Source organism: Pteropus vampyrus, unplaced genomic scaffold (genome assembly GCF_000151845.1).
Source record: "Pteropus vampyrus isolate Shadow unplaced genomic scaffold, Pvam_2.0 Scaffold54, whole genome shotgun sequence".
Lineage (NCBI taxonomy): Eukaryota > Metazoa > Chordata > Mammalia > Chiroptera > Pteropodidae > Pteropus > Pteropus vampyrus.
This window is the reverse complement of record NW_011888835.1, coordinates 4,729,445-4,750,386: the sequence shown is the minus strand read 5'-3', so window position 1 is coordinate 4,750,386 and position 20,942 is coordinate 4,729,445. Positions and strand designations below refer to the sequence as shown.

Genomic DNA, 20,942 nt, shown 5'->3' with positions numbered 1-20,942 from the left:
TTTAGGGGGTTTTAGAAGTTAAATATTTTAAATTCACCAACATCACAGTGTGTTGTAAAATGACTTCCATAATCTTTTATATCATATTCCTTCTTCTCCTGCTGCCCTATTAAAACCCAGGGGTGTGAGAAGATCTTGCTCAAGGTTTGCTCATGCTTTTTATCAGATATCTATCAAGCAGCCTGCGGTGCTGGCATAGTACTGTATTTTAGGTGTGATACATTAAAGTGTATTTATATCATTTAGGAAGGAAACTTTTTTTTTGTTGTTTTGTTTTGCAGATGTACAGATCAGCTCTCAAAATGTCTTCTGTGTCTTCCGAGCGTCTTCTAAGACAATTGCATTAGCCTCCTGCTAGTTGACTAATAGATTAATAATTGTAAAAAGCATTCTAAAGCCACATGCCTTATGAAGTCAATGCTGGGTATGATTTTACAAGTATGTGAACTATTTTTTCAAGTGAAAATGTTAACTGGAAAAGTTCTTGGCACACAATAAAACATCCTGCAATCTGTTATTTGTCTTAAAGATAATAACTTGAGGGTGGCTATAGTCTCATGGTATCTAACTTATGACTTGTTAGGGGAGTTTCGGCACTTAGAAGTATTGCAAATGTGCTTATATTTACATAATTTGTCATTCTGAAAAATTATAGTGATATAGTTCCAGTAAATTATTATTTTTTTCTATAACTACTTCAAAGTATAGTCAACAAAATTAACCATGGCATTTTTTTTTTTAAAGCAACTAAAAAGAACAGTCCCTTTTCCCCCACAACAAAAAATAAAACCCAAATAACCTTTCTGATACTTCTTTGAAGTACTAGCAGTTTAACATTCTTTGCAATATATATTATTAAGGGCTCTATTCAGCATGAGGAGTCAGCGTTCTGAAGGTCTGTTCCTGGGTGGACAAAGGAACCGAAATTTTAAAGGCTGATAATTTAATTAAATCATATTTTCTTTCAATCACTATAGATGTTGGTTGAGTAGTGTTTAAATGATGACCCATTACTTTCCTTCATAATAACAATAAATCAGCAAGATTCAGGGTTTGTTTTTTCCTGCAAAATAAGTTAATTTTTTTCAATATTAACATATTTGTATCTACTCACTTTTAAGTATTTTATCTTAGTTCCCGTGATGTGTAAATTGTTGCTATTTTTTTCTCAGCACTTTGTTATTAAAATATAGGCATAAATCATTTTCTCTTTATTTTCGTAGAAGGATAATCTTAATGAATTAGAATACTTCATCCTCATTTCTTTATGAGTCTTGCTTTTATCTTTACTGTGTAATTTTATTTCATTTTGGTGTACCATTGTTAGGATTTATTTACATTAAGGAGAATATATTAAATTACAAATTTGGTTATTCAGTATTTGTTGAAGAAAAGATTAAATTGCCACATTACTAAAGACATTATGTGTAATGGAAAGAAAACAAACAAACAGGAAGTTCTGGAGGGAAAGACCAGCGATGCTGTACCAAATCAACACATTTTTATATGTAGAAACAGCTATACTCTATAACCTGGAATGTCCTCTTCTATAAGCCAAATGAAAACGCTGTATTTTTTACTCTTATAACTTAAAATGATAACTGATTTCTTAAGCTGCCCTTTTATTTATTTATTTTTTTCGTTTTCTTTTTGTTGGCGAACTGTAAAATTGCCCTCCATGTGTGGGTACAAGTCCCCAACTTCTGTCACTTCTGTCAGAAAAATAGATGTCTCCTAAAACACCGAAATCAATAAATAAGACATGAAATGCAGACATTCAAAAGTAAATTGGCTGGCCAGTGTTCCGTGTTAGAGCATGATGGTAATGACACGAGGGCGAAGGCCACCTTCTCTCCCTCCATCCTCTGCCCCACAGAGGCCAGGCAGGTTTACGTTGCCTCATGACCTTCACCTGAAACTTCTTTCCTTCATTCTGTATGTGTTTTGTTGTTCTCTCAAGAGGGAGATTCTCTGAATTTTTGATGATTAACATTATCGGTATATAAGGAGAGTAATGTACTTTCTTAAGTACAGTTACACTGTTTTGACATTGTTCAGTAGAATGAGCCTTTACCGTGTAAACGATTCCTTATATCCTGACTAGTACATTATCTTGGTTCGGTGATTCGTATCACAGAAATTCTGCTTGACTAGCTTTTCAGAAGTGAAGGTCTACCCGTAGAACCAAAGCCGGTGTAGTTTCTCAGCCCTCGTGAGAAATTATAGATGAAAACCACTAAGACATGTTATTAATTTGGATTTTCTCATAACATTTTGGATAATCATGGTGTAAGTAACTCTGTTAAGTCTGTCCTTGTGGCAGAATTGACTAGTAAAGAAAGCTTGTTTTATTAGTCACAGGTGGATCTTTCCAAGAGACATTTGGGGTGACAGCTCACGCAGTACTTGGAGGTTTTCAGCTGGTGTATTAAGAAACACAGGCCATGAACCCCAGTTCTCGAGTAGCTTTTGTTACTGTGCTGTTTTATTGACACAACACACATTGTTTCTTATCTCTTTACACTCTTAGAGTTCTGATTCATTAGACTCCACTAGAGGAATTTGTCACAGCGTTCTTATTTGGACCCTACACGCTGATGCTGCTAACTCGATAGGCACAGTTGAGCTAGTGTGTGTATGTGACCCACGAGAAACTGCTGCCATTTTGCCATTTTTAGCTATAAAATGACTACTTCATATGGCTCAATTCAATATTTTACTTTAGTCAACGTCTGATGGTGGAATTGGTACTATTGGCATCAGGCTGTGCCTAGAAACCCGGGGCTTAGTTAGGTTCCCTAGCATGCTGGAGAGAGTTCTAGTAAAACCCAGCCTGGCTACTAGGAAGCATTCCAGGTCCCCCGAAATCTCAGGCAAGACCCCCGAACAGGGCTTAAAGAAATTTATCAAGAGGGAAGAGATGAAACATTTGTTATCCTCCATTTTTAAAAGTAGTGGGGACAGTTTTCACTGTTTATATAGCATGCTATTTCTGTTTTTTGACTACGATCATATTTTGGTTGAAACTATATTTATATCTTGGTTGCACAGTGTGAAACAATATTGAATTCCAATTTATGTTGTTTATATACACATATACATAGCATATAAATAAACATGTAATATATATTTATAAACATACACATGTATATAGGATAAACATAATAGGTATACATATACATAATGTATAACATGTATAAATATGTACACACACAGATATATATGTCATTGACTATTACTGAAGAAAGAAATTGAGCAGAAAATATAATTGGCATGCAAAAATAAGTAATGGGAAGGATAGAGCTAGTAATGATAATTAATACTTTGGTATTCATAAAACCATTTTAAAATAATAAATGAGCCACTCTACAACAAAAGTGTTCTAAATGTAAATTGTTGGCTTTAGTTTCATTTTTTTGCTATTTTTAAAATTGATCTTCTTTCCCAGAGGAAGTTTTTTATTATGCACCTTAAAAATCCTTGAATAGACTAAGAATAAATAAAATATTCTAGATTAGGTTACATATGTGCAGCCTTCAAATAACCCTGTATTTTCCTTTTCCTTGTATTTTTATAGATATGGTCCGGAAAAAGAATCCCCCTCTGAGAAACGTTGCTAGTGAAGGCGAGGGCCAGACCCTGGAGCCAATAGGTACAGAAAGCAAGGTATCTGGGAAGAACAAAGAATTTTCTGCAGATCAGATGTCAGAAAATACGGATCAGAGTGATGCTGCAGAACTAAATAATAAGGAGGAACATCGCTCGCATGTCCAAGATCCATCTTCTGGCAGTAAGAAGGACTTAAAAAGCTCAGTCCTGAGTGAAAAGGCTGGCTTCAATTATGAAAGCCCTGGTACGGGAGGAAACCTTCCCTCCTACCCACATGATGAGGTGACAGATAGAAATATGTTGGCTTTCTCATCGCCAGCTGCTGGGAGAGTCTGTGAGCCCTTGAAGTCTCCTCAAAGAGCAGAAGCAGATGACCCTCAAGATATGGCCTGCACCCCATCAGGGGACTCATTGGAGACAAAGGAAGATCATAAGATGTCACCAAAGGCTACCGAGGAAACAGGGCAAGTGCAGAGTGGTCAAGCCAATTGTCAAGGCTCGAGCCCGGTTTCAGTGGCCTCAAAAAACCCACAAGTGCCTTCAGATGGGGGTGTAAGACTGAATAAATCCCAAACTGACTTACTGGTAAATGACAACCCAGACCCGGCACCTCTGTCTCCAGAGCTTCAGGACTTTAAATGCAATATCTGTGGATATGGTTACTATGGCAATGACCCCACAGATCTGATCAAGCACTTCCGAAAGTATCACTTAGGACTGCATAACCGCACCAGGCAGGATGCTGAGCTGGACAGCAAAATCTTGGCCCTTCACAACATGGTGCAGTTCAGCCATTCCAAAGACTTCCAGAAGGTCAACCGTTCTGTGCTTTCTGGCGTGCTGCAGGACATCAGTTCCTCGAGGCCCGTTTTACTAAATGGGACCTATGATGTACAGGTTTGTGCTTTGTGTCGTGATCTCTTTGTGCAGAAAAAGTTACTAGGAATGACATTTGAGTTCTTATATGCATGTTCCCAATACCGAAGGGGGAGCCAGGTACATCCAGCAGAAGTGATGGACACACTTCATAGCTCTTTCATCCAGTGCGTATTCAGAGTTGTCTTTAGCTGCTTATCGTGGACATTAATCCTCCTATTTCTATTTTATTGGGAAAAGTCTTTTCATAGAATTAGCTAGGCTTCATATTTCTGGACAAATTTCAAAGTAATTTGATTTTTTGCACAGTCTTCCAGAAATGGCACTAATCTTTATGATTCTACGTGATAGCAGTTCGTTCTTTGTTCTAGTTTTAGATGATAAATCTTTTGCTATAGCCTTTCCTTCAGGGAGGGTCTTTCTGTTGTCTTGGATTAAGATTAATTTTATACTCAGCCCGATGTCAGATTAGACTAGATTTAGGTCATATTGATGATTGCAGAGATATATTCTTGAAAAGGCAACATAATTGCAAGTGAAAATTTGGAAATAAAATTTTACTGCGATTCAAAAGAAGTCAGTGTGATTGTAAGTACTAGGGACACCAGAATGACCTTGTTGTGGGCCAATAAAGCATTCCCTTCTGCATTTAAGGAAAATAGTAATTTATGAAAGCATTTAGTAGTAATTTAGATTTCTACTTTTATTAAAACTGGCATACCTTTTTGATCCACTCTTCTGTCTTTAGTTTATGGCATATGTGAAATGAAAAAAAAATTACCATTTCAAATAGAATGAACTGCAGAACTGGCTCTAAAGAAATTTATTTTTTTCATTTTAGCAATTTTTAGTGTCGTCAAAACTAATGGTCAGCTTGAGTAAAATGTATTAGGTTCTCTTAGAATCTGTAGCTTTTTATTATATTATTGGGCCAGGAGATTTCAAAACATTAGGTTTAATATTAACCTTCTTTAGGAGTGATTACTAGAAGTTTCAGAGAACTAAGGAAATCACATTACACTTATTTGACTGCCTAAATTTCTTAAAATATTGGTCATTTTTATCAGCTCAGCAATGACAGTGCACTTGATCTAGACCTGTCTATTGGCCTAGTGCCAATTAAGAAAGTCAGGCAAAGGGATTATAAATAAGAGGTAGTGTGGACATATTTGCAGTCCTTGTAAGAAGAATCAGAAGAGAAGTTTCTAAGTCTTTTTAAAATGCTAGAATGGCAATCTTATCACTTTAAGAGAGGTATAAAAAAGAACTCTTAAAAAGCCAATTTCATCTTTGTAAAGCTCTCTTAAAAATTCCATCTTACTTTGTAAATTTCCACAAATAGAATTATTTCTGTGGAGCAGCAAATTAAGCCAACATAGTTATTATGCATGAAAGCTTCATGCTTTGAACTGCTGTCTTATTAAAGATCATTTCACTGTCTTATGTCAGGTACACTCTGCTGTCAAACTATGATTGGAAAGCAAATACGTGTTTTAGATAAAAGGGTTAGAAGTGAATAATGTCAGTATGTGAAATGGTGTTTTATAATTAGCAAGTAATACAATGTTAATACCTGGATTTCCGGCTGGGGTTTCAGTTTGTTCACTCTGGGGACGACTTCTGAGAGAAACTGATCTGGGCTGTCAGAAAGGCTCTAAAATGAAGATTACTAAGGCCCATAGTTTGGAAGAATTCAGATTTTTAAACACACTTCCATTTCCCCCAAACAGTTATTTGTTAGGATCTTAGTTATTTATAGAAAAGTTTATGTTTGGGTGGAACGAGCTGGACACTTTTCCTGGGCAGTGATTTTGGAAATAAAACAGATGTGCGAGCTATCTGAGTTTGAACTAATAGAACTAGAAATAAAACAGCTGATCTTAGACTACCCTGCTGACTGACTCCTTGCAACAAAACACAGGAAAGACAGAAAGTGGTAGGAGAGAGCACACAGGAAGATATTCCTGTTAAGATCAATATTTTTCCAAAGAGAAATAATAAGGCTGAAAACAGAAAAAAGCAATCTGTGGAATAACTGGGTGATGATTTCAAAGAAACAATTGGATTTAGAAACAAGTCTAAAGAGAGTTAACTTTCTTCAAATTAGGAAGAGAACACTAAATATACTTGTAGGCTGAATGCTAATCTCGAATACTTTGCACATGCACCAGATGTTGATGCAGAAATATGTCTAAAGATAAGTAACTGATTAATATTTTTATGCTGAAATAAATACTGAACAGCTTCCCTATATGCATAAACTGAATAAAAGCACATCTGAAATTCCTCTTTTTACCCACACGTCTGTCTCTGTTGCTGAAATGCCATTTGAGAGCTTCTTTCCTTGGCGTGGTGACTGAAAGCTGTGGGAGATAAAATGCTGACCGTAGAATTTCTTTAGTGCAATTTTGTCAGAAATTTATAGTAAGTTAATCCTTGTGCGTATTCTGATAAAAAGATGTTGGTAAATATGAATATTGCAGACAATCATTCAATTTTAGGAATTATTTATTGAATCTGTAATTTAAGCTAATTGAAGTAATAGATGAGCAATTCATTAATCTTTTTCAATTAAGCTGGCCTTTTTTTTTTTTTTAAACATACAGGACAGTTGGTGGTTAATGATAGATTTATGATATTTTAGGCCAAGAAAAAAAGGAACAGGAGACAGAATAGAAGACTTAAGAACGCTATGGCTTTGATCTATATTTTGGTTTGACATGGATGATTTTAAATAATTCAAACTGACTTGAGTGCACACATGAGATATACAGTTGGGGAAAAAAAATAATTTAAACAAATTTTAAGATTTCCAGTTCTGAGTTCAGTTGGGGGGACTAATTGAAGTTTAGACATACTTGTACTGACAACATCCACTTCTGTGTAAATTTTATTACAAGCAATGAAATCAAAGAATTACAAAGTTGTGAAAATAGTGTCAAATAACAGCTTTTCTTTGTACTGCATGGTAGACAGAGGCCCAGCTGGATAATGGGGGTCACTTTAAAGAGCCATCATCAAACCAGGATCGTTTTTTTGGAGTCTGTCAAATTCAAATACTCCAAATGCCACCTTGAGGTGCATACCTAACCCTGAAATCAAGAGAGGTGGATTCTGCACCAAGGAAAACAAGAAAAGATTAATGGCTGGCTTAGGTTGGTCACTTTACTGGGATGTTAGTTTTTCAATTTTTTTAAATCTTCCCTGCTTCTTTTATCAATTATTATGCTTAAATTGTAAAAAAATAATGGACATGGCATGATTCGTAAGCCCTTCGTATAATTTTTACTACCTGTATTCAACCTTTGAGGCTCACATAGTGACCAATAATAGGACAAGAGACTGAGTTCTTCAAAAAGTAATTACAGCTTCTTTCTTTTTAATCTGCTTTCTTATGCTTATATTTAAACCATTGCTGAACGGAGGCCTGCGTTGTTAAACACGGATTTTGCTGTTTCATTAGGGCTTAATGTGCTGTGCATTAGGGCGTTTGCCTCATCTTTATGAGGGAGCCTTAGCCCTCAGACCAGGTTAATAAAAGTTGGAGTCCTGTCTAGTTGTGCTTCCCACGGGAAAGTGTTTTAGCTATCCCAAGTTTATAAACGCTCACGATGTATCTGTTGCCTTTTCATATTACTAAACCTTTTCTGTTATTCTGCTTTATCCAGGACTCCAAGAAGGTAGCTATCAGGTTCCAGCTATTAAATTCATTTTGGCCGGTGATGAAATTCTAAGGTTCACAGAAGAATGTCACTATTAACTTACCAGTGACTGTCTTGTGTTTGATCTTGGAGCACTACATTTCTGTTCTGTAAATATTTTTATCGGAGTTGCACAATATGTCATGTTAGAAGCAGGAAGAACAGATTTTAGAGATAGGAAGTCATCTTTTGTATTTGTATTTTCAACATATTTAACTCTACGAACTTTATAGATCTTTAACATATGCCAGTATATTCATTTGAACAGGGGGTTACAGTTTGGTCTGGAAAAAAAAAATTCAGGGAACATTAATCTCATTTTGAACTGTTTTGACTTTTCTTGAATTTTACTTCCAAATATTTATTTTTTGCCTCGCAGTTTCCTTTGATCTGGAGTAGGAGGGAAGTTGTAGATCTTAGCAGGTTCTGTTTCTTTGTTTTTCTGAGCCGAGGATGATTGCACTTTTAGAACGACTGGTGAATGAGACTTTAATCACTTCAGACTGCCTGTGGAGTACAGAATGTTTGGCATATGAACCCATACTTATTTTCAAGACTGTGTCTCTTTAACAAGTAATAAAGTGTACAGAATAAAACATATGCTCACTCTAAGGCCATAAAACAAAGCAAAGTTCTGGCATTTACCAGGTTATTTTCATCATGGAGATAGCCAAACTGGCTAATATAGTCATCCGGGTAGAGTGGAGTAGTTTGACCATCCTCAGTAATCCTTTTACCTGCAGGGTGGTTAAATTTCCATTTGGCTTTGTTTCATCAGAGTCAGTAGGGTAAATGTCTATTCTTCTTTCATTTTGGTTTACTTTGCTTTCCTTTAAAGAACATGTATCGCTTTCTTGAATGTCAATATTTCTCTCTAGGCAGAATGTTTTGAAGAAGAAATGGCTATCAGTGCATCAAATCAAATTTAACATTATTCAACTCTTAATAAACATTTTATCCTCTAATGGCCTGCTTTGCTAACCATATCAAGTCAGCAGATTATTCAGTGCTTTTTGCTTCTTGAGTCATTGTAATTACAGCGCACGTGCAGCTGTTGGAAACATAGAAACATAAGTAGTGTCCTGATCCCAGGGAAGTTTGGAGAAAAAGAGTTGTTCCCTTTCATTTTTACATTTCTTTCATAGAGTCTATTTCTAAGAATCATTAGACCATAGAATTCCTTATCATATGATTCTAAAATTTCAAGTGTTAATATTTTCAGAATATCTGAAAAGATCTTTGTTTAGTTTTAATTGGAAGTCAAATGTAAAATTTATTTTTCTGTATTACTTTTAATTTGATCTACACTTCTTTCATCTATTAGCTTACATAATTAAAATTACACATATGTTCTGTTTATTTTTTCCAATTTTGGATGTACTTCTAATAATAACTAATATTTATTAAAGGTTTCATATGTGTATATGTAGCTCTAAGCTCTTTACATATATTAATTAACTCATCTTCATAAAAACCCTTGAAGTAGACACTACCATTATGTCCATTTTTAAAAAATGAGGAAACAGGCATAGAGGAATTAAGTAACCTGCCCAAGATCACAGAGTTGTGTAAGTGGGGTAAATGGGATGTAAACCAGGGTAGAGAGTCTGTAGAAGCCTGTCTTTACAACCAATATGGTATATTGCCTTCCCAAATATAGGACTGAGTTTATTGGAACTAGAAGAGCAACGGAAGATAGACCGACTGCATATAAGGGAGGAGATAAAAGACTGGTTATACCCAATGTGTGAATCACATTGATTTTGGGGACTTGAGTGATTTCTCTGAGATTGTCTCTTATCCAGTCTGTGTAGCGTAAGGCTGCCTTATTTGAACTTACTATGCTTATAATTGAAATCACTGAAAAGCAAATTAATTTTGCTGATTTGCCTTGTTTTTAATTACTGTGATTCATTTTCACTGGTAATTTTGCTACAGAAACTAGTTTTGATAGACTGAGCAAGGGCCAAATTTTGATTTAATCAATTAAGGATGGTACAATGTTTTATCCTCAAATTAAGGAACATTTCATCCATGTATTTGATTTAGTTTATAGCCCCCTCATTTGGAGCACTTTGCTTTAGGAATGTATGATTTAATATGTAGCCTGAGAATTGTATTCTCATGTTTTGGTTAACTAGGCACAATCTAGTTTGTTTTTTTCTATGAAGATTAAATTCTAAGGAAATACACCCAGATCTCATTAATATTTTCCAATGCTGTTCAATCAAAGTTTCATCCTTGGCCTAAGAATGAGTATGGGAATGGGTGTAGAGGCAGCGAAAAAATCAGAACACCTTTAGAGTGTCTAATTTGAGTGTACTGCAAACCCCACCATGCTTGGAGCTGTACAGTTTCCTTGGGTAGTGTGGGCTGCAGTGAGGAGCTTGAGAATTCAGGATTTGTTTACTTGCCTAGCTGTTCTCCTTTAATATATGGAGGACCTGTTGATGTACGATTAAGGAACACTTGAATTCTTTCATTAGTCCAGTAACATTTGGGAATCACATAATCAACAGTGGTTTGTTCTACGACCCGCTTTTCCAGCTGAGGGGATATAGCTCCACCTTGATATTCCATTGGCACCTCCAAGTCAACACGTGTAAAACTGAAGTTGTTAGCTACTCTCTGGAAGAACTTTTTTTTTTTTTACCTTCCTTGGTTCTATTCTCCCATTTTCAAGTCTGCCAGGCTGGAAACGTCAGTTCCCCAGAATTTCTTTCTGACAAGTGTCTCTCCCCAAATAATCAAGTAGTTTTTCTCAATCTTCCCTTCTTTATTCTTTTGCTGCCGTTGCCCTTCATGTTGAGTGACTACATTCTTACCGGTTTCTTTGTTTATTTTCTTTCTCTTTCTGTTCCCTTCTGTTCTCTTCTTTCCCCTTCTGTTCTTTTTTCTATTCCTGCTTCCTGCCCTCCCTTCTCTTCTTTCCTTTTGTTTCTTTTTCTTTCTGTTTTTTTTTTCTCCTTCCTTCCTCCTTCTCTATCCTTCCTTCCTTGCGCTTTCTCTTTCCTGTTTGTCTCCCTCCCTCCCTCCATTTCTTTAATTTTTAAAAATTATAGATCGGTCTTCTTACATTTCGTAGGAAGTATAGGTCTACTTTCTATAAAAAGTTTACCATTCTAATTACATTTGTATAATTAAATACAGACTGTCCGATAAGACACGACTTTTCCAAATTATCTCTTAACCCCACCCAGTCCCCCTCTACATTTCCTGAGAGCGACTTGCACTGTTTCACCCTCATTTCTGCTTCCTTCATTTTGTTTCCTGCACCTGAAAAACCTTTCCATAATCACTGTCTTTGAGGCTCATCTCAAACACCAGCTCATCTGTCCACAGCTGGGTTGTCATCTCCTTCCGGAAGCCAATGCCAACCTGTCAGTGTCGATTAGGTTTCTTCCTCTGTGTTGTCATGGAGCTTGGTATATCTCTCAGCAGAAGCCCATGTTCCACTGTTGTCATCGATTGACTTGTGAACTTTCTGCAATAAACCACAAATATGTTGGGGTTTTGAACTACGTCACTTTTGTGTGTATCCCCAGTGGTTGGCACATAGTAGGTATGCAACAAAGCATCCTCCCCTGGAGGAAAGATGTTCCATGGTAATTCGACTCTCTGTTTGCTCCATTAAGACACTTTAGAGCATACGTGTAATTTTTATTGATCTCCGTTATGAGCCAGCGGCAGTGGTGAGTCAGTGCTATGGGAAATGCACTCAACTTTATAATTCACTCGCACTGCACTTTTTTTGTTTCATTTTGCATATTCTCCCCCGAAAGATTGTCTTCCAAATTACTGAGACTGACTTTAAGATTTATTGGTATTCTATCAGCCCAAATACTAAATAACCATAGATAATTAGTTCAGTATTCTGCTGAGTAAAATGAGAAATCCAGTTGGGGGTCAACTGTTTATTACCGTAGTCCAAAAAGCTGATGATTAAAAAAAAAAATGTGTGCAAATAAAAATATGCAGTATTTTACCTTTAAATGTGCCCCTTATACCAATTTAAGTTTTGGTCCCCCTCCCACCAAAATTAGTTGGCTGTTATAAATTCTAATGAGGAAGGTGTTTATTCCAATTATTCCGGTGACATAAGAAATAGGCTATATGACATGAGCCTGAGATGATTGGCATCTAATTAGTTTTGTTACTGAACATTTTAAACATTAATCTCCACCAAAGGTACGTCACTGAGGAATATGATATGCTCCAGTGTTTTTTGAAGTACTGTACAATGCAGAAGTATTCCCTGCGTATATTAACACATCAGTTCTGACTCTAGTTATTTTCAGCCAAGATCTTATATATTTATTCACTTGATTTGTAACTTCAGCATTTGAACAGTGATTTTAAAAAATAACTCAGCGTTTTATTGTCAAGGTTTTACTTTTTTGACTATCAGCCCATAACTTCAAGTCTTCTTAAATTAGTACCCTCCTAATTGTCTCTGTTGCTATCAATTATAGTACTTGAAAATGAACCACATCTGAGGAAGAGTTTGTGTTTAGTTCAAACAACTCTTTTTGTTCCATTGAATGTAAGTACATGTCATTTTAAGAGTTTTCAGGCTTTAAAAAGTCTTTTTCTTTGATATGTTCTTTTAGATATCATTCATACTCGTTTTTGTTCCATGTTATTAAGAGGCAAAGAATAAATTGAGGTTAAAGATCGTGAAAAAAAGCCAAACTTATATTTTTAATTTTTACATTGAAACATTTTTGTGAAAAAGACATGCATATAATTTATAAATGAAAGTCATGCAATACTACATGGAAGTAATAGTTTTTAAAACTAAGTTAGAATAAAAAGTCATCATGCCCTCAATCATTGAAGAACAATTTAATAGGTATGTTGGGTGTTTCTATATAACTGTAATTTATAAGTGAATGGTTATTTGATTTTGGACGAAAGATAGATTTTGTCCTATTTTTTAAAGAAGCCCATATATGTCAGGTTGAGTCAATAATAATGGGGCCATGAATTACTATCGCTTCCTTATCCCAGGTAACTCAGGGCCTTAGTGAGTAATTTCTCTCTGTGCTCAAATCTTCTATAATGAGTTCATTCATTCAACCAGGATGTATTGAGCCCCTGCTTACTTCCAAAGATAAATAGAATACCACCCTTTTAGTCCAAGAAGGAATAAATATAACAGAATCATCAGCTTAGTAATAACAGCATAGAACTTTTTTATTTACACCTAAGATTTCTAGGAGTCACAAATTTATTACTTTGTCGCTGTATGACTTCACCATTTTCCCTCTATTAAGTCTACTTGCTGGCAGGGTAAATTAAATTAAATAATTCATTTTATTAAATAATAATCCAGCATATGTAACTAGCACTGTAGAGTGTGCTGTCTAATATGGTATTCGCTAGCCACATGTGGCTATTTTAATTTCAGTTAATTAAACTAGGTTAATGAAAAATTCATAAAACTACCTGAATTTAAAAGTCACTTCCTCAATTGCCCCAGTCCTTTTACAAGTGCTCAGTAGCCAATACCATACTGGACATGGTAAACTACAGAATGTTTCCAGCATCCTAGAAAGTTCTCTTGGGCAACACTGATGCAGAATTTGCAAATCACTTTTAGGTACATTTACTCACCTGACCCTCAAAATAATCCTAGAAAGTAGCAACATATGTAATATAAAATATATCCATGAAAATGAGGAGATTGAAATTTCAAGAGGATAAATAATGCGCCTTTCCATAGAATTTAACTTATAGAACTTCCCTTGGGAGCAAAGAAACGCAAGTAAAGATAAATGCAAATGAATAAAGGATTCTATCTATAAATTATGATCTTCCAATGTAATATAAGTAACTTAAAAGCAGAAATGTGGTCTAGCTTGTTTCCTGTTGTAACCCGATATTTATCACAGAGATGGCACAAGTTAAAAGGTAGCTAATGATTGGATGAATGAATAATTGTAATGTTTGGTCCAAATAGAATTTACAGTTTAATAGAAATTTAAAAATGTGGATATCCATATCAAAAGGACTACTGGATTAATGGATTATAATCAAAGATCTGGTTAGCAAAAAAAGAAAGATTGAAATTTATAATCTTTATACTGCTTGTGATCTCTTTTTAAGTATAATCATAGGTAGGAAACGATAAGTTGTTCCTGCTCCTTGCTTGTTTCAACCATTTGAAAAGTTTGAAGTAATTCTTTGAATGTGTAGGCACTGTTTCTTGGCAATAACATGCAATAAATTCTTGCTGCACACACTTATTTTGCATAACTGTTCTTGCTGTATATTTGTGTTCAACCTAGAAAATAATTATTTTAATTAACATAAGTGAGTCATGAAAATAAAGTGAATATCCTTAATAGTCTTAGATATGGCCTCCTAAAATAATAAATCATGTTTTATTTTTAGAATAGCATATAAATGATACACATCAGTTCTATTTCACCATAGCTTAAATGTACATCTCTTACAGAGAAAGTATAAAAATGGCCAGAGGTAGCCTTTAGATCTTCCTCTTGAAAGAGAAAAGGAATAGAACACAGTGATTATGTCTTCCAAAGCTGGCTTTATAAGGTGTAACATATGTAATGCTAATATTACGTTAACATTTAATAATATAAATACTAATATGATTTACTGCTGTTTACCGAGAAGGCAAAGTGGATATGTCAGTATTGTTGTTTTTGCCATCACATGAGACTTTTGACTTTGTTTGTTTATTTGAGTGGTTTTGAAAGAACAGTTAGTAGTATGAAGGCACTCATCAGCATAAAATATATAATCATTAAAAGCATCCTAAGTAATGGAATTGGCTGATTTTCCCTCCGTAGAAAATACAACTTTAAATACATAGACACCACCAACTTAAAAGATTTAATGCAGTCATTATAGTAGCTTAGTTTATCCTAAACCAAAATGCCTTACTGGCAGGTGGTTTTTTTTTTTTTGTTAATATGAAATGGCTTTCTTTTATGGTCTCTTCAACCTGATGGTAGTCATTCTTTGCCCGGATTTTCTGATTTTTAAAGTTGTCGAATACCACAAAGAATGTTATGGTGCTTAGTAATAATTTAAAATCACTTCAAAATTGTATGTTTGGGGATTTCTTAAGACTCTATGTGCTCTTTGTTCAGCCTTTTCAATGTGGACATGGAGCATGAGACTTGAAGATTGCAAAATCAGAGAAATAGTGATGATGTGTCGTGGTTTCTCAGGCATCCCATTCCACAAGCAGAAGTTAAAAACGTTTCATATTAGGAAGCCTGACAACTCTGAAGCAATGTGGTAGCTAAAATGAGCAGATTTCCATCTCTAGATTACGTGAACTAGCTTTCTTTGCTTCCATTAGAGAAGAACAGGGGAGACTTTCTAAATTTGCCTGTACTGATTCAGGTTGAAGTCCCTGAACAAAGTGCCTGAGTTGATGGCATCCCATTTAAATGTTTTGTTTTGTTCTTGAAAAAAGGTTTTGCCTCGCCTCCAGCGAAGTGGGAAATAGATTGAGGAATTTTGTGATATTATGCATTGCGTTTCAGTGCAGATTTTAGTCACTGTAGCTACTGAAGTGCTAGGTTAGAGTGGCGAGTAGACTGTGTCCTCACGTGGCCTGACGCTGACATCTCTCACACCGCTGATTGTCAGGTGCTGCCTGGGTGGGTGCCCTCATTCTTCCTAGATGATGCTCTGCTGTTGACAGGCTAAAATCTGTGTGCTTGCCATGGTGGATATAGACACTGTCAACAGTGAAACACTGTCATCCTTCAATTAAAGGCTGTGGGAGACCTTCATAAATTATTATCTTAATGTATAGTAAATGTTGAGCTTTTCTTATATATTTCCTAACATTGTAATATTGGAAACAAATTTAGAGGTTGTCCCAATTAGAGAAGCTGTTGTTCAGAGAGGCTAAGTAATTCGATCGAGGTCACACCTCTCTTTAAGCGGAAGAGTGGACTTTCATCTTAGTTCTGAGCAATGGAGGTACAAACAAAGCTCTCACCGTGCTAAAGTAAGAGTATTTGCATATTAAGTAGAACGCTTTAAATGATTTTGAGATAGTTGAGACTTTTCATGGAGCGATTTAGACATGAGCAGTGATCACACATGTCAGTTTCGAGCAGCTGTTGAAGAAGGCAGAACACGATTATGCCACGTGCTTAATCTGTTACATCTGGTTGCTGGAAAAATTCAAAAAATTTCTGATAGTTGGAAGGATGCATTTCTCCCTCCATGGTATATTTCACTCAAAACCTCTATTTTAAAACAGGAATTTTGGCTGCTTGGTGGTGGCACGTAGTTAAGCAGCCCGTTGAGGTGCTCGCTGAGAAGGGAGAAAGTTTTATATAAAGTGCCCTTCGAACGCCTTCACTGCCTGGATGCTATACAAGTTTACAACTTCTGGTAGAAAGCAGAGCTGCAGTGATTTTTGTGATAGAGTTATTTTATTTTGGCCTTTGAACATCCCCATCACCTACTCTTGGAAGGGGCCGGGCCTTTGCTATGAGACAGTGCCTTAATCTAATAAGATCCTGTTTACCTTCGTTTTCTTCTTTTCATTTGTCCTACACTGGGAAACATTTTAAACCTTTATTTCGGTCCTCCTTCACTAAGACTTCAAGCCCACTGTATTCATTCCGTTCTTAGTCTAATAGCACGCGCTTGGGCTTTATTTACAAGCCATTTTGTGTGGTTATTTTAGCACCATTATTTTACCCCCCCCGAATGAACTTCATCTTTGTCTGTAGTCTCATTGCTGTAGAAACTGCACAGAGGATTTCCTTGGAGAACGTCTGCATTGAGTAATCTCTAAGCATCTGCCTCTGGTTTTGACAGCAACCCTTAGCTTTGTGAGAAGAAATCTCATGTGATTTGGATGCTTCTGCAGACACTAGATTTGAAGGAGGTAGTAGTAAAATCTACTTCACTGAACATTGTTTTTTTTTCTAAAAAGTATATATTATGAAATCCTTTGAAATAGAGATCGTTCTTTTATTACCTACCTTCATGTGATACTTTGACCACAAATGTTTAGCATAATGAGCCTCTCATAGAATAGTTATTGAATAATGAACAGTGAGTTTATTTGGCTCTGATTATTGAAGTGATTTCATAACAAGGAGAATACTGTTGTATTTTTTGATGTGGAATACTTGACAGTGTCCCCACCTCCCTGCTACAGAGAGTGTCAAATTAACGATACTTTCAAAGTAACATCCATCTCTTCTATACCAGGTCACTTCAGGTGGAACATTCATTGGCATTGGACGGAAAACACCAGATTGCCAAGGAAACACCAAGTACTTCCGCTGTAAATTCTGCAATTTCACTTATATGGGCAACTCATCAACTGAACTAGAACAACATTTTCTTCAGACTCACCCGAACAAAATAAAAGCTCCTCCCCCGTCCTCTGAGGGCGCAAAACCTTCAGAGAAAAACTCTAACAAATCTGTGCCTGCACTTCGATCCAGTGATTCTGGAGACTTTGGGAAGTGGCAGGACAAGATCACAGTCAAAGCAGGAGATGACACTCCTGTTGGCTACTCAGTGCCCATCAAGCCCCTCGATTCCTCACGACAGAATGGTACAGAGGCCACCAGTTACTACTGGTGTAAATTTTGTAGTTTCAGCTGTGAGTCATCTAGCTCACTTAAACTGCTAGAACATTATGGCAAGCAGCATGGAGGAGCGCAGTCAAGCGGCCTTAATCCAGAATTGAATGACAAGCTTTCCAGGGGCTCTGTCATTAATCAGAATGATTTAGCCAAAAGTGCAGAAGGGGAGCCAATGACCAAGGTGGAGAAGGGCTCTAGTGGGGCTAAAAAGAAGGACTTCTCCAGCAAGGGAGCAGAGGATAATATGGTGACAAGCTACAATTGTCAGTTCTGCGACTTTAGATATTCCAAAAGCCATGGCCCTGATGTAATTGTAGTGGGGCCACTTCTCCGTCATTATCAGCAGCTCCATAACATTCATAAGTGTACCATTAAACACTGTCCATTCTGTCCCAGAGGGCTTTGCAGCCCAGAAAAGCACCTTGGAGAAATTACTTACCCATTTGCTTGTAGAAAAAGTAATTGTTCCCACTGTGCGCTCTTGCTTTTGCACTTGTCTCCTGGGACGGCCGGAAGCTCAAGAGTCAAACATCAGTGCCACCAGTGCTCGTTCTCCACCCCTGACGTAGATGTGCTCCTCTTTCATTATGAGAGTGTGCATGAATCCCAGGCATCGGACGTCAAACAAGAAGCCAACCATCTGCAAGGATCGGACGGGCAGCCGGCTGTCAAGGAAAGCAAAGAACACTCATGTACCAAATGTGATTTCATTACCCAGGTGGAAGAAGAGATTTCCCGACACTACAGGTAAGCCATATAGGGGGGGGAACGTCAAGAAATTGATGGAAAGAATCCAGGGGGCTGATTCAGACGTTGTTGGGAATTTGTGGTGAGTAGAGGAAGTTACAAGACAAGATCATATGAAAGATCATTCATAAAACTGCAGATTATGGATTTATAAATGTGATAACTGTAGATTTTAATTTGGCCACTTGTTTCAGATCATTTACTCTTCTGTTTCATACCTGTTTTATACTATTTACAGAGTGTATTTTACAATCCGCAGTGAAGCTGATAACAACGTAGTGTTTACTAATTTACCAAAATTCGTTTATTTGTCCTTGCTAAGTATGGCTCCGTATTCAGTAATTTTTGACGGAGCCTCTCCCAAATAAAAGGTGCCACTATCATTTGTTCTATTCTCTATTCCAAAGGAAATAATCAGTTTGAGAACATGTGGCTCGTTTTTCTTTTAAAATGAGATCATAATTTTTGTGCTTTAAAAAATGGAGTAACGCCATTGTTTTGCATACAAAATAAGCCGAAGGTGAGAATTCTGTAAAATGTGTGACTTTGGATTTCTGTACACTCGCTTCCCTGAGCTGGTAAAGCCGCTTCAGCAATTTCAGATTTGTAAACAAAATTAGTGTACATCAGTATGTTCTTCTTCTTTCACTCTATTTTCTTTATAAATGTAAAATTTCCCAATTTATCTTTCATACTTTCTAGAGAAGAGTTTAGGATCCACATCTTTGTTTCATTTATTTATTCATTCCTTAACGAATTAATTCTGAAAAGGTACATTGTGGCAGGCATTGATAATAAAAGAGGAAACAACAGAAACAGAGCCAGTGCTTTCATGGAACTTACAGTTTAGTGGGAGATCTTAACAGATCGTTATAAGAGTGATGAGTGTCATAAAACATGAAGCAGAGACCACTGTTTCAATGACAAAATAGTCCAACGTGGTAGATGAGAAATGCCACCATGAAGAAGCAGCATTTAAATTGAGACTCGGTGTTAAGTGGGAATTAGTTCAGCAAAACCCTGGTAGCAGTAGCATAGCGTGTTCAGGTACAACTTAGTGCTTATTGGATGCCTTCTTGTTATCATGTCTCTGAACATCAAAGTAACGATCTTTATTCAAGATTTTTTAGTGCTATTCCATGCACAGACTCAATATCTTACTTTAAAAATCTAATTATTTTAATTTTCACATCTCGAGATTTTCAACAGTTCTTCCCATTCCTTTAAAAAGTCGTGTGCTCAAACTCCTGTGTGTGTTTTCTCAGTCATCAGAAATGAAGCCATTCATGCCCAACAATAGGCTAATAATGTTGGATGTTAATTTGAAGGGCATCCTAATGTTCACAGTGCATCTGAATGTTCAGAAAACACTTCCTCGAGATTTACACTGTTTAATTTATAAGGTCAGCCCTAGGAAAGACACAGTCCTGCAATCAAATATGTTCACACTTGGCGGTGAGTGCTTCTGGCTTCTCTGATGTTAGCTGCATGTTAATTTTTTTTCTGGAACTAGCAGACATTAGCTTTCTTCTGAGCTTTACTAGTGTACGTATTGTGTATGCACACTTGTTATGTGATATACAAATTTACAGACTTACAAATGTACATGCATATTTGTTAGGTGATGTAAAAATTAGACCATCCATTCTTTTTTTTTTTGAAGGAGGAGGCTTTTTCGGTCAAGAAATCAGCCCAACACACACACACACACACACACACACACACACACACACACACACTCACACACTCACACTTACACGGTGTGATACATCTAGATACCAGATCACTTAGACGAGTGGTTTTTCTCAGGGAAGCTGAGGTTATTGCTTGAAAACCTGTCTGGAAAAATACTTTCTGTATGTTTTGGTTAAACAAACAAGAAAATTCCCAAGAAATAAAAGTATGAGTAAAAATATTACTGAATAATCTCAGAGTTTAGTTAATACTGAGTGATGAAAGTAAGCTCCAGAAGGAGGAGACTAGTCTTGTCTTGTTTACCGCTATGTTAGCATGGTACCAAGATGGCTAATAGGTGCTCAGTGAATATCTTTAAGTAAATGAAATCCCTGTGAGTTTTTGACTTCACCATAGTTTGAATCAGCTGAGATCTCCATGGTAAGTTGCAGTTGAATCTTTGAATGTTATATGGTCTTGAAACTCTTCTGAGGACCTTTAGTTTCACACAAAGTAACATTTGTCTATGCATTTTGGGTTTAAGTCAACCTCTCAGTATTTTATTAGATAAAAAAATTGGACAGCACTTGTGCCTAGGGCATTAAAATAGCCTTTTACTTATTCTTTAAACCTGATGGAGTTTGTGATATCCTAGATCTTTTAAGATACTGAGTATATCTCTAATCTTCTTATGAAATCTTATAAAATATTTGAAACTTAGAGAATTACAAGT

The 20,942-nt window shown here is 36.3% G+C and overlaps 1 protein-coding gene across 1 annotated transcript in view; it reads left to right on the top strand.

Annotated features, from left to right (window-relative positions):
- Positions 1-278: 278 nt before the first annotated feature.
- Positions 279-20,942, top strand: part of TRPS1 (transcriptional repressor GATA binding 1) — a 189,414-nt gene continuing 168,750 nt past the window's right edge. Inside the window, exons 1-3 of the mRNA XM_011360364.2 lie at positions 279-438; positions 3,578-4,506; positions 17,406-18,535. Coding sequence (XP_011358666.1) covers positions 402-438; positions 3,578-4,506; positions 17,406-18,535 — 2,096 coding nt within the window. The 5' untranslated portion in view covers positions 279-401. The remainder of the gene's footprint in view (positions 439-3,577; positions 4,507-17,405; positions 18,536-20,942) is intronic.